This window comes from Scyliorhinus canicula, chromosome 13 (genome assembly GCF_902713615.1).
Source record: "Scyliorhinus canicula chromosome 13, sScyCan1.1, whole genome shotgun sequence".
In the NCBI taxonomy this organism is placed as follows: Eukaryota; Metazoa; Chordata; class Chondrichthyes; order Carcharhiniformes; family Scyliorhinidae; genus Scyliorhinus; species Scyliorhinus canicula.
This window is the reverse complement of record NC_052158.1, coordinates 94,476,019-94,493,933: the sequence shown is the minus strand read 5'-3', so window position 1 is coordinate 94,493,933 and position 17,915 is coordinate 94,476,019. Positions and strand designations below refer to the sequence as shown.

The 17,915-nt window shown below is 44.7% G+C and overlaps 1 protein-coding gene across 7 annotated transcripts in view; it reads left to right on the top strand.

Moving 5' to 3' along the window:
* Window positions 1–17,915, top strand: part of ift80 (intraflagellar transport 80 homolog (Chlamydomonas)) — a 335,512-nt gene that overhangs the window by 287,202 nt on the left and 30,395 nt on the right. For 6 of the 7 annotated variants that reach the window (XM_038815169.1, XM_038815171.1, XM_038815170.1 and 3 more), the window contains one exon: window positions 11,812–11,829. The exons of the other annotated variant lie outside the window; for it this stretch is intronic. In XM_038815169.1, the coding sequence (XP_038671097.1) occupies window positions 11,812–11,829 (18 nt within the window). The remainder of the gene's footprint in view (window positions 1–11,811; window positions 11,830–17,915) is intronic. 7 annotated transcript variants of the gene reach the window in all.

Genomic DNA, 17,915 nt, shown 5'->3' with positions numbered 1-17,915 from the left:
CCGGGACATGTCCCTCAGCACCTTATCAAGGTCAACTTGGTAATGAGTCAGACACTCTTGCCGAGGCCCTCAGCCTTGGCCATCAATGCCTGCGCCACACCTTGGACACCTCTTAAGGCTGCTGATGTCATGCACTAGGCTCTCCACTGTGATCGCCACCCTAGCAGTGTTGGCCTCGGTGCCACGCATTGCTGTCGACATCTCCTGCACCTCTAGCCTCTGGGACTCCTCCAATCGGCTATGGACCTGCTGGAGTGTCACTGACCTCGCCCTCTGAATATACCGACTGCTCCCGAATTTCAAAATCAGCTCCGGGATTGCATGTTCCATAGGCTCAGCACCTGTCTGGGACCCATCTGGGATCCAGCAACCCCCTCTGAGTGCTGTCTCGCCTGGGTGTTCCTGCCTCCACTGAGGTATGTGTCTCCATGCAGGGTGGGGATGACAGCTGTGACACATTGATTGTGGCACCCCCTGAGCTCTCCTCTGAGGTGATCTCATGGGAGGTAGGGGAGGGGGGTCACCCCCCAGATGCGCCAGCGCTTTTGGCTGGAGGACCTGCAGGAGAAAGAACGTGTGGTCAGTGGAAGGAATGGGTAAGCGTGTATGGCATTAACAACTCACGTCTGACAGATCCTGGGTCCTCCTCAACTCTGCGGCATGCACCGGCCTCCACATTGGTTACCCTCATAACCTCCAGGGCCCGTACCTTGAAGGTCGTGAGAATTCTTATGTCCGGCACCCCTCTGCCAGTCTGGGCCCTCTCCCAATGATTATGTGACAACTTCTCCTGCAAAGACAGAGGGTCATCCTTAGCTGCACATGCGGTTCACATTAGTGGAGGGTTGTGAAGGAAGGTCTGGGGTTGGGGGTGGCAGGGGCAGGGGGGGTGAAGGGTGGGTTGGGGGGAAAATGGACGGTTGGGGGGAGGCTGGCCATGTGGAGGTGCGAAATGTCGGGGGTGGGGGGGGGGGGTTGTCAACTCACTCGTGTGGCCCGTTGTAGGTCATTGACCTTCTTGCAGCACTGGAGGCCAGTCCTCTTGGTCACACTTCCCGATCTAAAGGCTGCTGCCGTTCCATCCCAGGTGGCACTGGCTGCCCTGTGGCTCCTTATCCGGTACCCTCAGGAGATCCCTTCTGGCCTTCACCGCATCCAGGAGCCTCCCCAGGTCAGCATCTCCAAACCCTGGGTTGGTTGTCTTGGCACCATGGCGACGAGCTGAGTGGGGTTGGCTGTGCGAGTGCAGTTTAAGTGCTTCTCGACCTTGTTGAAGAGGAGTTGGCGAGCGCTGTCCTGGAAAATCAGCTGGCAAGCCTTAATTTGCAGCATGAAGCCCGTGGGGCCTCGCTAAGTGGACCAATTAACGTTGTGTTGAATTGCTGGCCTCACCAGGCCGACTGCCGGAAAGTTCGCAGCCATTCCCACTCGCAACCACACTTAGAAATATTTCTGGAGAATCGCGCCCAATGTCTCCTAACTATAGTAATTTCTCATAAACCTTAAAACCACTGTTGATATCTTCCTGGCCTCTCACAGTTCAATGCCTTTTCAACTCTCTGTGATCTTAGTGAATAGTTATCTAGTGTGGTTCCCAGTTTCCTTAACTAACTGGATTTTAGGTTTCCAGCATCTATTTTCTTAACCATTACTCCATAGCATGGCTTTTCTTCTGGCAAGTCTGAGAGAGATGTTCCCTCTTTAGCCTTCTAAAACCAACTGCTTCTAGCAGATCTGTGAGAACTGCCTTCTCTCACTACCTACTTACAACTGAAATCAAATTAGCTAAACCAAAAGCTTCTACATTTCGCAAGGCCCCAGTTGTTAAGCAACCCCTGCATATCTCTGCTGACCTATTTATTCTTCACTCTTTAACCCTCTCTAAAAACAATAGAATCACAGCTGGAACCTCAACAATCCCCACACATACAAGCACCTTTGTCCGGCATGAATTTAACTATAAGTTTTACCCTTCCAGGCATAGAAACATTAAATCAAACCCACTTAAAACCATACCTTATTTCTAATGTCTACCAATACAAATATAAATCTCTTAAAGCTAACAGTACAACATTTTCAAACAAAAGGCATTAGTCGAAGTATTTGACAAGCACACAAAAAAACTGTTGCCAATATCTGATAAAAAGCAATATTTGATTTTCAAGCAACTTGGATATTACCTCCCTCCTGGAATCATTTTTTTCCAGTATGCTAGTGCAAGTTTCAGAGAAAACAATTCCTCTGTAAATTGTCTAAAGATGCTGAATCAAACAAAAAAAACCATTGAGAGACCACACAGAAGATACTATTGCAGCAAAATCCAAACTTAAAATGCATATACACTTTTGATAAATTATATGTCCATTAATTTATCCGTTTTAAATTAACGAAAGATATTAAAATCTAAGATCCTGAAATTTAAAGCAGTGAGAAGAGTGGAAAATGGATGGATCACTCACAAAATAATTTAAATTGAAGTGGAACTAATTCCATCAGTACTCCACCCTATGCAAAATGTCCAGAAAATTGTATGGGAAAGTGGTGTGGTTGAGGGATCAAGTTTGATAGGGAGCTAATGTGGTAGGGGAAGTGAGAAATTCATCAATCCACCCACATGTGTCAAGGAGGGTCTACCTGGGGGAAATTCACAGGCTACACAGAAAGTTTGCTCAGTACAACCTCATAAGGCCTTACCTAGCTCTCAGCAAGAGTTCCATTGATATATTTGAAAAGCTCGCGGGACAAGGATAAATAGCTTGTATTGAACATAAGAAATAAGAGCGCGAGTAGACTGAGGGTCTTGAGCCTGCTGCATCATTCAATACAACCCCACCCTGGAATGGAATTTAAATTTATGTTCAATTAATAAATCTAGAATTATAAAGTTAATCTCAGTAATGGTGACCATGAAACTATCGATTGTTGGAATCTGGTTGGCTAATGTCCTTTAAGGAAGGAAATTTGCCGCCCTTATCCAGTCTGGCTTACGTATGACTCCAGATCCATGTAATATAGTTGCCTCTTGCCTGTCCTCTGCAATGGCCCAGAAAGCCACTCAGTTCAAGGGTAATTAGGAATGGGCAACAAATGCTGTCTTGCTAGTGACACCCAGATCCCATAAACGAATAAACAAAAACCCTGTTCTCAATTCCCTTGATTTTGTTAGTGCCCAAAAATTCATCAATCTCAATCTTGAATATACTCATCGACTGGACATCCACAGCCCTCTGGGGTAGAGAATTCCCCAATGACATTTTTCTTCAACTCACTCTTAAACAAAGGATACCGTCTTTCAAAGCAGCAGAATGTTCAGTCACAATTGGACATCTGGGTCCCTCTACTGGGGCAGCAGTGGGCCACCCCAATATCTACTGCCGGATAGGGCAGTGAATCTCACTTGCAGGTGACCATGCAAGTGACCCTACCCATGAAATTTGAAGCAGGGTCTGTTGCTTCTGCTTTGGGCGGACAGAAGCTATACTGCACTGATGGAGTTGCACTCTCACATTTCAGCCTCAAGTTTGCCGGGAGATAAATCAAGATGGTGATTAGATTACCTTAAAATTTCATTTGTTAACTGAAATATGGACATGAGCACTTACAATGGAAAAGCTTTGGGAGTGTGTACATCACAATGGAAAAGCTTTGGGAGTGTGTACATGTAGAGATATAAGATTTAAAAAATATATTTTACACATACATACACCAAGATAGTTTCTACCTTCAACCTAATTCATTTTTTCTATGCAAGTTGAATTTTGAAAGTAAATCAGCATGCTTGAGGGAAACTGGCAGTGAGAGCATGGGGGAGGGAGTGCAAAAGAGAGCGAGAGAGAGATGGTTCAGAGTAAGAAAAAGAGAGAGATGGGTTGATAATCAAAAGGTTGAGGGAGAAATAGGGTTCAGAGACAAAGTGAATGAGGGACTGGGAGAAGGGTTTAACTGTCAGTGCTCACTCTAGCTTTTTAAATCCTTGTCAGTCACAAGGCAATTCATCTGTTTGGCATTTCTCATCTTCCAGATTCAACAAAATTCAGATCCAAGCCCATCCAGTTTTTATTGCATTGTGTTATGTGTGCTCTAATCAGCAACTATGTGATGGATGGAACAGCTTTTATGGCTTTGTCATGCCTTGTACGAGCAGTAGTTTTAACCATTTGACCCTGCATCTTTGGTGGATACAGACCGACTACAGTCCTAAAAGAGCAAGAGAAGAGGGCTTGGTAACAGACAGCAGCATCTAAACAAGCAAGAGAGAAGAGGACTTGGTAACAGACAGCAGCATCTAAACTAGCGAGAAAGAAGAGGGCTTGGTAACAGACAGCAGCATCTAAAAGAGCGAGAGGGAAGAGGGCCTGGAAACAGACAGCAGCATCTAAAAGAGGAGACGAGAGGAAAATCCAGAGACAGATAGCAGCACCGAAAAGAGCTATCCAAAGCCCGGTTCCACAGCAGACCGCCTGCGTTGTGAAAAAAATCTCAAAAGTGTGCACCACAGAAAAAAAGGTGGTTACATAGATACATAGAAGATAGGAGGAGGCCTTTTGGCCCTTCGAGCCTGCTCCACCATTCATCACGATCATGGCTGATCATCCAACTCAATAGCCTAATCCTGATTTCTCCCCAAGTGCTATATCCAGCTGCCTCTTGAATATATTCAAAGTTTTAGCAAGGACACCCAGGTCCCGCTGCACACTCCCCTCTCCCAATTTACAATCATTCAGGTAGTAATCTGCCTTCCCGTTTTTGCTTCCAAAATCAATAACCTCACACTTATCCAAATTATACTGCATCTACCATTGGTTTGCCCACTCGCCCTGACCTGTCCAGATCTTGCTGTAGGATCCATGCATCGTTGTCACAATTCACCCTCCCTACTATTTTGGTATCATCTGCAAACTTTGAGAGGTTACATTTTGTTCCCTCATCCAAATCATTAATATATATTGTGAATGGCTGAAGTCCCAGCACCAATACCTGTGGTACTCCACTAGTTACTGCCTGCCAATTTGAATAGGACCCATTAATCCCTACTCTTTGTTTCCTCTCTGCCAACCAGTTTTATATCCACTTCAATACATTCCCCCAGTCCCATGCGCTTTAATTTTGCACAATAATCTCTTATGCGGAACTTTGTCAAACTCCTTCTGAAAGTCCAAATATACCACATCGACTGGCTCCCCCTTGTCGACTGTACTGGTTACCTCTTCAAAGAATTCCAACAGGTTTGTCAAGCATGATTTTCCCTTCATAAATCCATGCTGCTTCTGACTGATTCTGCCACTGCTTTCTAAATGTTCCGCTATAAAGTCCTTGATAATGGATTCAAGCATTTTCCCCACTACCGATGTTAGGCTTACTGGTCTATAATTTCCCGCATTCTCTCTACCTCCTTTTTTGAATATCGGAGTGACATGAGCTACCCTCCAATCTGCAGGGACAGTTCCAGAGTCTATAGAATCCTGGAAGATGACCACCAATGCATCCACTATTTCCAGAGCTACCTCCTTAAGAACTCTGGGATGCAGATTATCAGGCCCTGGGGATTTATCCACCTACAATCCCATCTGTTTTCCTAGCACCATTTCTCTACTAATGTTGATCTCCCTCAGTCTTCCCACTCACTGAACCTTTCATTCTCCAACATTTCTGGGATCTGATTTGTGTCCCCATTTGTGAAGACAGAACCGAAGTATGTATTCAATACATATTGGTTGATTGGTTAGTGAGTAGTTTTCCCATTTGTCTTTCGATGCTTGGGTAATTTAAGATTTTATTAATAATAAAACCTAGGACCCTGGAGCTGTGAATCAATTGTGCTAACCACTGTGCTACCCTGCTGCAATTTTGCATGGCCAACCCACCTAACATGCACATCTTTGGACTGTGGGAGGAAACCGGAGCACTTGGAGGAAACCCACGCACACACGGGGAGAACGTGCAGACTCCGCACAGACAGTGACCCAAGCCGGGAATCGAACCTGGGACCTTGGAGCTGTGAAGCAACAATGCTAACCACTATGCTAGTTTGGAAAATAGCAAAAAATGAGGGAGAGAGAAAACAGTGAACTACAGAACTGTTAGCTTGTCTTCATTAGTAGGGAAAATGCTATAATCTATTGTAAAGGATGCGATAACTGGACACTTCAAAAATAATGTTAGGATTGGGAAGAGTCAGCAAGAATTTATGAAAGGGAAATCATGTTTGAGAAACATGAGATTTTTGAGGACATGACTAGCAGAATAGAAAAGGGGAACCAGTGGATGTGGTGTATTTGGATTTTGAGAAGGCTTTTTTTGATAATGCCCCATACAGGAAGTTAGTAAGTAAAATTAGAGTGTGTGGGATTGAGGGTACAATACTGACATGGATTGAAAATTTGTTCATGGACAGAAAGTAAGAATAAATGGGTCATTTTCAGGTTGGCAGGCTGTGACCAGCGGGGTACTGCAAGGAAAAGACCTTGGACCAAAGCTATTCATAACCTATATCAATGATTTGGATGTGGAGATCAAATGTAATATTTCCAAATTTGCTGATGACACTAAACTAGGTGGGAATCGGGGTGGCACAGTGGTTAGCATTGCTGCCCACAGCGCTGAGGATCCGGGTTCGAATCCCGGCCCTGGGTCACTGTCTGTGTGGAGTTTGCACATTCTCCCCGTGTCTGCGTGGGTTTCGCCCCCACAACCCAAAGATGTGCAGGTTAGGTGGATTGGCCATGCTAAATTGCCCCTCAATTGGAAAAAATAATTGGGTACTCTAAATTAAAAAAAAACTAGGTGGGAATCTGAGTTCTGAGGAAGATGCAAATAGGCTTCAAGGGGATTTAGAAAAGCTAAGTGAGTGGGCAACATGACAGATGTAATATTCTGTGGAAAAATGAGAAGTTATCCACTTCAGTAGGAAATACAGAAATGCGACTTTCAGTGACGGGGATGTGTTGAAAAGTCGCACATCAGGTGGCTCTTCTCCCGTGAACCTGTAAATTAGGCACTTTTTGCCCGAAAATCGACCACTCATCCCCACATCACAAACAACACAGAAAGAGGAAAGGATGCCAAGCAACAGCTAGTCCAGAGGATGAGTGGAGATCAGGAGTGGACAAACCGTGGACAAACAGCAAACGACCTAAATGGCCGACACACAAGACAGCGAAACTCTGACTTTGCCAGAGCAAGAGGGACTGACCCGCTACAAGAGAAGCCCCCACCCCCATACACAAACACACCAGCGGATGGGTGGAGGATGTTTCTCTTGAGACAAGTGAGGGAACATCAAGAAGAAACCAAATCGGACATACAAGCTCGGTGAAGGGTGCGGTGACCAAAGCTCTGGCGACCGTGCAGGTGGCCCTGGACAAAGCCAAAAAGTGACTGGAAGCCCAGAAGGCAACAATTAAAGATCTGGAAAGGGCTGCAACTGACCAGGTCGACTGAATCATCGCCATGGAAAAGGAGGTGGTAAGGCTGGTCATGACACAAGGCAAACCTGAGGGGCAAAGTCGAGCACCAGGAGAACCGATCGAGGCAGCAAAATCGACAAATCATGGGCCTACTGGAGGGGATTGAAGATAGGAACCCCACAGATTATGTGATCCAAATGCTGGATACTTGGCGAAGGGATACCTTCCCCAACCCACCAGAAATCGACAGAGCGCACCAGGCTCTCCGACCAAAGCCCAAAACCAGGGAACAGCTGAGTACGATAATTGCAAAGACCGGGAAAGAATCCTGCATTGGGCCAGGCAGTGCAAAAACTGTAACTGGGAAGGTCACAAGATCCGGTCTATCAGAACATTGGGGCAGACCTGGCCAAGCGCCAGGCTGAATTTACCAAAGGGAAGGCTGCATCTCGGACCCGCAAAATAGCAAGGAAGGTAGCACTCCCATTCCCACCCAATAAATATTCAATGAGCCCAGTGGTGGTAGCAACACTCTGCTTGTGGAATCAACTGCGGCAACATTTCGGGTTAAATCTGCAGAACGATTCCAGCTGATGGGAGAGCAACAAACTTGGGTACCTACAAATCAAACATTTCCTATGAAGGGAAACAAGGATGTATCCGCGACCACCACAACATTCACTGCCAGAGGACTTATTGGATGCAGGCATCTTAGGGTGACATGTACGGTCAACTGCTAAGGGGGGCCAACACCCAACTGGATGAGACAAGGAAGAATTGGGAGGAGGACTTGGGACTTGAAATAGGGTGGGGACTCTGGAGCAAAGCACTGCACAGGGTCGACTCCACCTCTACACGCGCAAGGCTAAGTCTAATGCAGTTAAGTGTGGTACAAAGAGCCCACTTAATCAAAACCCAAATGAGCTATTTCTACCCTGAAGTGGAGGATTGATGCGAACGTTGCCAAGGCGGCCAGTATGCCCACATGTTCTGGTCTTGCCCCAGACTTGCTGGGTATTGGACAGCCTTCTTCGAGGCAATGCCCAAGATGGTAGGGATAAGGGTGGAGCCATGCCCGAGAGTAGCAGTCTTCGGGGTATCAGAACAGCCAGATCTCTTCATGGGGAGGAGGGCCGACGCCCTTGCCTTTGCCTCCCTAATCGGCTGCCGGAGAATCTAGCTCGACTGGCAGTCAGCAGCACCACCCAAAACTGAATTTCTCTAAATGGTGAAAATTAAATTTGCAATCCGGGGATCGGTAGAAGGCTTCCACAAAATGAGGGAGCCATTGACTTGGTTGTTCGAAGATCTGTTTGTAGCCAACAACATGGAAGCCAAAGAACAGGAGGGGGTAGCCACAACACAGTAAAGAAGATTGGGATGGGGGGGGGGGGGGGTACGGTAGGGTAACTTGGAACTCAACCAAGCCCAACTAGAGATACGTGAGATACAAGCGGGAGGAGGGCAGGGGCAACAACCTGAACTTAAGGGGGAAAAAAAGCTAAGAGAAAACAGGTGGGAAGTGAAATACAGGGGACCACAATTGTCACAAATACTTTAAGGAGGAAAAAGAAACAAAATTGCGATGTATGTAAATAGCTGAAGCCGATCTAAGTGTAAATAGTTTCAGTTTTACTTTTTTCTTTCTCTCTTTTAATCTCTGACTGTTTGTTCATATTTATATCTGTTTTGTATATCAAAAACTCAATGAAAACATAATAAATAAATAAATAAATAAGGAAACACGACCGTGGGGACTAGGGTCACAGATGTTGTGACAACCTGTAAATAATATGCTGTTTCGATTGTTGCTATTTTTTCTTTATTCTCTGCTTGTTCTGTCTTGTGTTAACTTTGATATTTTGTTAAAACTCCAATAAAAATACTTTTAAGAAAAAAAAGGAAATACAGAAATGCACAGTATTTCTTAAATGCAGAGGCATTGGGAAGTGATGATATCTGAAGGGATCTGGGCATTCATAAGTCATTGAAAGCTGATGTTCAGGTAACCCAAGCAATTCTGAAAGTAAATGGTATGTTGGCCTTTATTGCAAGAAGATTTGAGTACAGGAGTAAATACGTCTTCCTGCAATTTTCTCGTGCCTTGCTGTGACGGCACCTGGAGTATTGTGCACTGTTTTAGTGTCCTTACCTAAGGATGGATATACTTCCTTTGAGGGAGTGCATAAAGGTACTCCAGACTGATCCCTGCGCTTTTCGTATGAGGAGAGACTATGGAGACTGACCCTATTAACTCTATAGTTTAAAAGAATGAGAGGTGATCCCATTGAAGCATACAACATTCTTACAGGGCTAAACAGGGTAGATGCAGCCAGGCTGATTTCCGTGGCTGGGGAAGATCTCTAACGAAGGGACACAGTCTCAGAAGGGGCAAGCCTTTCAGAACTGAGATAAGGAGGAATTTCTTCACTCAGAGGGTGAATCTTTTGAATGTTCTACCACAGAAGGCTTTGGAGGCTCAATCATTGAGTATGTTCAAGATAGAGATCGATAGATATGAGATATTAAAGATACCAAAGAGTATGGGGATAGTGCAGGAAAATGGCATTGAGGTAGAAGATTCACCAAGATCTATTAGAATGGCAGAGCAGGATCAAGGGGCTGAATGATCTACTCGTGCTCCTATTTCCTATGTCCGATACGGCTTTCTGCTCCGCTCCATTGGTGAGCTCTCAGATTTGAGCCCAGTATGAATGTGGATCTCAGAGAAAATAAATAAATAGCACTCACTGCAGAAAATCCCAGCAAGCATGTGAGGACTGTACAGCTACCCTGCCCGTTCCCATAAATTCCACAAATATTTGGTTCTATAGCTTTAAAATGTGCATACATACAACATCCTTACTTCTGTCACAAGCATTATCATTGTGAGTGATGATATGATAACTTGTTATTGGCGGTTACAAAAATAAGTACATTTTCACATAGAAGAGAAGCTGTGTGCAAAATATATAACATTTACTGATTTAGATTATATGGCTAACACACAATCTTGGAATTCAAATAACTCATAAAACATTTGAATATCATTCATCAGTTTTGAATTAATTCAAGCTCTTTTCCAGCATACTAAGACCAACAACTAATGCAGATTTTATATTGCTTTTTGTAATTTATGCGTCATCTTTTTATTGTTTTGTGTTTGGCTGAAATTCTGATTGAACATTCTTAATCATTTTTTTTATTCATTCGTTGGTTATCATTGGAAAGGTCAGCATTTATTACCTTTCCCGAATTGCCTTTGAGAAGGTGGTGTTGGCTGCAGTGAATTTGGCAAAGGTATCCCACTGGGCTTTTAGTTTGGGAATTCCAGGAGTTTAATCCAGCAACGACAAAGGAACACCAATATATTTCCAAGTGAGGATGGTGTGTGATTGGAGGGGAACCTGGAGGCGATGGTGTTGTTCCCAAGTACCAACATCATGTAACATCACTGCAAGCCCCTTTGTTATCTTCAAGGTGCCCTGCTATTTTCCATTATAATTACAAGTGTAATATAAATCTATACAGGGACACAGCTACTCTAATTTGTCTACAATTAGTGTTGGATGTTCACAGAACCGATGGGGAGCGAGAATTTTCCACGCCCCTCGCAGCGTGTTTCTCGTCGGGACATGACCTGCCATTGGCCAGAGGCTGGATCTTCGGGCCCTGCCTCTATCAATGGAGTTCACTGTTGGTGGGAACGGAAGATCTTACTGGCAAGTGTGGCTGGAAAATCTCCCCCTCCCCCCAATGGTGCGGGAAATGTGATGTAGGAAATGTCCTTCTTATTTCAGACGGAAATTTAATATTGACCAGACTGGCATAAATTCCGTACCCATGACCATGACAATGTCATCTCATTTCAAATTGTGGTCGTGTAAATGTACCGTTGATCTAATTATGACAGTTGTTTGACCTATTTATATTTTTCTAAGTATCATAAAGGCACAAATTATCTATAAGCATGTATTAATTCCACATTAGTGAAGAAAGATTTCAAATATCTGTCACAGAGAAAATATTGCTATTTATACCAGAGTAATGAGAACCAAAGTACACAGTATTAGCAAATGGCTTAGCTATTTTTTATTAAAGTGCTATTGTCCTTTCCGTGACACTGATGAGGCTGCTGACATTTAAAAGTAAATTTGAAAAGGTACAAGAAAGAGCTACTGAAGCACAATGTTAAATACAGTTTTATATCCGTCTGTGCTATCGCTTATCTAACTGCTTAATGCTATGCAAGTTTTGTTCAATGTATAAAACATTTCCCTGATTTACAGTTTTTCAATGAGCTTTCACTTTGCAACTTGTGTATCTGATTTACTTGTTTACTGTTGTTGCAACTTTCTTTCATTAAACTACCTCTTTCAATTTTGCTTTTCTTTCTGCCATTTAGACAACAACACCTGAGGAGGTGAGTTTGCTTATGACTGAAAGTAGATTTTTCCTTGCCTTATTTCACATTTTTTCATGTGTGTTATGATATTTGTTTCTTTGATTTTCTTTCTTTATACCTGAGCAGCTTTTCAAATTATTAAAGTACATCATTACTGATACCTGACTCCACAAAGATCAACAGTAGTTTTTATACATGCAAGTACATGCCAGGTTTACACAAGTTCAAAAACTAAGTTACTGTGTAGTATAGTATGCATAATATTTGCCTGAGAAAGTGCTATGGAAGCTTGTATAACCAGGCCTTTAACATTCATGTTTCACTGGAGTTCCAGTTTTCTCCAGAAGTTTCAAAGCTACATCCTGAACAATCGTTGTTCGAAAAGGTAATATAAATTGTAGAATATTAATTCAGTTCGGGGAAGTTTAATTACAGCTGTATGTATCAATGCATTTTCTTTTAAGGTCTCCTGAGGAAACAATCCCGTAACTTGGCAGGGAGGGAGGGTGCTACTGGGAACCATCTGAAAATGTGATTTAGATAACAAACTTCACATGGTTCTGACAAGGTTATACCAATAGTTACTTAAAAAAAGTTAGAAGAATTAAAACCTCTTCTAACTTATGGATAATTACTGTAAAGACCCAGATTGATATTCTTCTCCCCCCTCCAAAACCAACCGCCCTTATCCCAAGGTGTTCCCCAACCCCACCAAGGGGTACCCCCCTCCCTGCAGGCCTGACCTCTCCTCCCCGCAGGCCCGACCTCCCCAACCCGAGGCCACTATCGACCCGACTGCTCCCGCCCATAATCGATGCTGATTGTCACTCCAAAGAAGTTGCATTTTTTTAAAAATATTTTTATTGAGGCAGATATAATTTTAACAATTTTTAAAAGGAAAAACAATAATGTAAATAACAACCAAACCCAGCCAACATGGCTTACATACATACATACACAATTCCCCATTCCCCTTTCCCACTGTTTCCCACCTCATCCAACCCCGACTGCCTCCCTGTTTCCTTTTACACCCCCACCCCCCTGCTGACAGCTTAGTTTTCCCCAAAGAAGTTGTCGATAAACGGTTGCCACTTCCAGGCAAACTCTAGCATCGATCCTCTCAGGGTGAACTTGATATTCTCAAGCCTGAGAAACCCGGCCATGTTACTGACCCATGCCCCCGATTTTGGGGGTTCCGAGTCCCTCCACGTCAATAAGATCCGTCTCCAGGTTACCAGGGAGGCAAAGGCCAAAACATCAGCCTCTGTCATACCTGGACTCCCAGGTCTTCTGACACACCAAAAATCGCAACCTCTGGACTTGGAACCACCCGTACCTTCAATACCTTTGACGTGATATCGGCAAATCCCTGCCAAAATCCCCTAAGCCAAAACATGTGGACATGATTTGCGGGCCCTCCCGCACACCACCCACACCTGTCCTCCACCCCTGCAAAGAATCTGCTCCTCCGGGCCACAGTCATATGTTCCCTGTGGACAATCTTGAATTGTATCAGGTTAAGCCTGGCACATGACAAAGGCACGTTGACTCTACTCCGGTCATCTTCCCAAAACCCCGCCTCTAATTCCCTGCCCAGTACTTCCACTTTCGCTTCACCTCTCCTATTCGGGCTTCCTTCCATTCCATGAGCTCTTTATAAATTTCCGAGACCTTCCCCTCCCCCACTCCCAATTTCGACACTACCTTGTCCTGTGCCCCCTGGGGTGGTAGGTGCAGTCCCTCACCTGCAAGTAACCGAACCCATTCCCACCAGGTAGTTAGAACTCCTCCTCCAATTCCTCCAAAGATGGAAAGCCCCTATCGATAAACAAGTCCCCAAACTGCTCGATCCCAGCTCGCTGCCACCCCCGAAGCCTCCCCACACCTCCTGGTGCAAACTGGTGGTTGCCACAAATTGGTGACCATACCAACGCCCTCTACCCCATATGCTTCCGCACTGTCCGCACACTCTCAGGGAAGCCACTACTACCGGGCCTGTGGAATACTGAGCTGGCGAGAACGACTGAGGTGCCGTTAACAGTGCCCCTAAACTTGTGCCCCTACGTGAGGCTGCCTCTACCCTCTCCCACTCCCACCCCTCCCCCACTTCCTGACCATTGCTATGTTCGCCGTCCAATAGTAGTTTCTAAAATTCGGTAGGGCCAGGCTTCCTCCCCTCGACCCCGCTCCAGCAGCATCCTCTTTACCCGTGAGGTTTTACCCATCCACACAAACCCTGAAATCATCGCATTCATCCTCTTAAAGAAAGCCTTGGGGACAAAAATAGGCAAGCACTGAAATATAAACAAAAACCTCAGGAGAACTCATCTTCACCGTCTGCACCCTCCCTACCAGTGACAACGGGAGCATATCCCACCTTCTTAAGTCCCCTTTCATCTACTCACCAACCGAGCCAGATTCAGCTTATTCAGCTGCTCCCACTCCCCAGCCACCTGGATGCCCAAATACCGAAGCTCCCTCCCACCACCTTGAACGGCATCTCCTCTCCTGTCCCCATGCTTGAATCAGAAAGACCTCGCTTTTAACCATATTCAATTTATATCATTAAAACCGGCCGAATTCCTCCAAGATCTCCATAATCCCTCCAATGCCCCCCAGCGGGTTGTCCACATATAGCGAGACCCACCCCTCCCCAGCCCCGCCGTTCTGTCCCCTGCCAGTCCTTTGATGCTCTCAGTGCCATTGCCAGTGGCTCTATAGCCAAGGTAAACAGCAGTGTGGAGAATGGACGTCCCTGCCACTTCCCCGGTGCAGCCTAAAATAATCCGAGCTGACCCGGTTCGTCCACACACTCGACGCCAATGCCTGGTACAGCAACCGTAGCCAGTCCACAAAATCCTGGTCCTCCCCCATCACCCCAGCACACAATCCTCTATCCCCGAGGCCAAGATCTTGGCCGATAGCTTGACATCTACATTTAGAAGGGAGATTTGGCCTGTACGACCCACATTGTTCCAGGTCCTTATCCCACTTCAGGATGAGAGAAATCGAGGCCTGTGACATCACCCGGGGGGGGGGGGGGGGGGGGGAGCATTCCTCGCTCTCTAGCCTCATCAAACGCCCTTACCAACAGGGGCCCCAGCACACCCAAGAACTTTTTGTAAATCTCCACAGGGTACCCTTCCGGCCCCGAGGCCTTGCACGACTGTATTGCCTCCAACCCCTCCATCACTTCAACCAGCCCAATTGGAGCCCCTAGGCTCTCCACCAGCTCTTCTTTCACCCTCAGAAACTCTAATCCCTCTTTTAAAAAAAAAAAATGCCTCATCGCCTCCGCCCCAGCTGGGATTCCGACTCGTATAATCTGCAATAAAGTCCTTGAATACCCCTACCGGGTCCAAGATCGTATTCCTCCCACTTTCACTTCACCTCTCCTATCGGGGCTGCCTTCCATTCCATGAGCTCTTTCCCAATCTCCCTCACTGCCTCTCGCCTCCTCAACTGGTGTGCTAGCATCCTGCTAGCCTTCTCCTCATATTCGTACACCGCCCTTCTCAGCTGCCCCACCGCCTTCCCCCTAGATAGCATTCCATCTCAGCTTCTGCCGTTCCTTCAACAGCCCCATCTCCGGGGCTTCTGAGTACCTCCTCTCCACCTGGAGAATCTCCTCCACTACCTGTCCATCTCCGCCTTTTCCTTGTGTGCCTGTTTCGAAATAAACTCCCCTCTCACCACTGCCTCAACGCCTCCCATACTGTAGCTGCCAAAAACTCCCCCGTATCGTTTATCTCCACATAGTTCTGAATGAAGTTGCAGAGTAAAACTCTGAAGGAGGAGTAGATGTTTCATACCATGTAGTTCTCTGCTTTAATGGAGAGTGCTGTTAGCTAGATTTAAACTATGTCAATGTCAGTCATACTATCAGAAATTAGGTGTTGCTCTAAATATGAGCAGAGAATATTCAACGTATTTCCACAGAATTCCAAGCACTGTAATTAACGTTTTAATGCCCACAGAACAACAAAAATCTATATAATTGTCGCCCTGTAAACACCAGCGAGCTGTTGGTTTTGTAAAGATATTAGTCTGAAATGAAAGTTGGTCATGATTACCATTTACACTGCCTGGAAGTGATTACAAGGCAGTAATTTAATTTTGCAGTTCAAGTGAAACTATAAACCATGAGAGAATGCTTGGGTAGTCATCTGAATCATAACACTGGTTTTGTAGCTTTAAACTCACTCCCAGATATCTCTATATTTTGTAATGTCTATACAGTTTCATATTTATTATTCTTTGAGTCCATTTTCTCCTGGCAATAACTATAATTGTTAATGTAAGTTATTAGAGCGAGGTCAGTCGGAGGTTAATTATTGCAAATTTATCAGGGAATTATCTGTTGGGGATTAATGCTGGGGCTAGAAGTTCTTTTGCAAAATACTGGCAAAGTCAAGAGTGTTCCCAATAATTATAATTTATAGCAGTCATGTTTTCTTCTCGGCACTCCTGTAGGGATGCAAATTAGTTTTGGGTAGTAGTGCAAAGCAGGCAATAGCAATGTACTGATATTTTTTCAGTTGAATTAAATGAGAAAAAAAATTGGATTGGGTGTAAAGCCGGCTAATGATTCATTAGCCTTCATTTTCTACTCCTGCCCAAGATAAATTTTAACCCCAATGATTAATTCCACCCTGCCTTTTGATACCTTGCTTCTAATGTTTATTTTTATGTCTGATCTTTGCCAATGTCAGCAGTTTATTTGGCTGTGGAGGCTATTATAGTTGAGCGCATTTTTTTGCTGTCACACCTAAATGCCTACTTTCCAGCAAGAAGTCCTTGACAATGCTTAGGCACTCTTAGCACCCCCACCCCACTGCATCTCAGTAGCACTGGACCTGTTCAATATCAGGTAGTTTGGAATTCATCCTAGCCATCAAGAAGGTTTTAATCCTCAGACTGCACAAAAATAATTTTACATTTACTTTTTTGGACCTCTTCTGCAGTAGCAGTAAGTCTTTCATACAACGCAATGATCTCCTCGGGTTGTCCAGCAAAATTGTAGTTGGGGTCCTATGTGGCACAGTGGTTAGCATTGCTGCCTCACAGCTCCAGCGACTCTTTCAATTCCAGCCTTGGGTGACTGTGTGGAGTTTGCACATTCTCTCTCGTGTCTGCGTAAGTTTCCTGTGGGTGCTCTGGCTTCTCCCACAGTCCAAAGATGTGCTGTTTCAGTGGATTGGCCATGATCAATGCATGGGGCTAGGGTGGGGAAATGGGCTTAGGTAGCGTGGTTTTTCAGTGGATCGGTGCAGACTTGATGGACAAGTGGCTTCCCGCACTTTAGGGATTCTATCGATGTGTGTCTTAGGAACTTGCTTTGCATATCAAATCTACTACCTGAGACAGCCAGATTCTATGGATGACCTGCAGAAAGCCCCTTTGATAGTGGGAAAGCTCGGTGCACCTCGTAAATGGACAGTGAGCCATCTTCAGTCCATTGCCACCCTGTTTACATCATCCAGCCCAAGTTAAATTCACCCACCCACACCGCCCCCACCAATAATTATTGCTGTTTTTCGCAACACTATGAAATCGATGCATTGATAATTGAAGAGGTTCTACGAAAGGCAGGTGATCTGCTTCGCTCAAACGATAAAGAAGAATGTCACTGAATATTAATTTGTGTACATTGTTGGCTTTTTAAGTGCTGTTCATTATTTTTTAATTACATTAAATGTGTATGTAAAACTGACTAATTATGTTGTGAAGTAATACACTGGGAAGATAAAACTGAACAAATGTATTTTGATTTATTTTTCTCTGTACATAAATAACTCACAAATACTGCAACCCTTATGACCTCTGCTTCACCCAAACAAAATCTGGTTATAGATAATGCAGAGCAGCACACAATCTGTTGGTATTACATTTTTTATCAACAGTGCTCAATTTTTGGAGTTCTGTCCACTTTAAAATAGGACACTAATAATTTCAAACTGTAGTATGCAGACAGGATAATTGACCCCCATCTGACAGACGCCAGCATAATGAGCTTTACATCCCTGTTAATTATGTTTTTTTTGTTTGTTTACTTGACCAAGACTTCAGTGTTAACCCTATTTCTTGGATGTAGCTAATAGTTC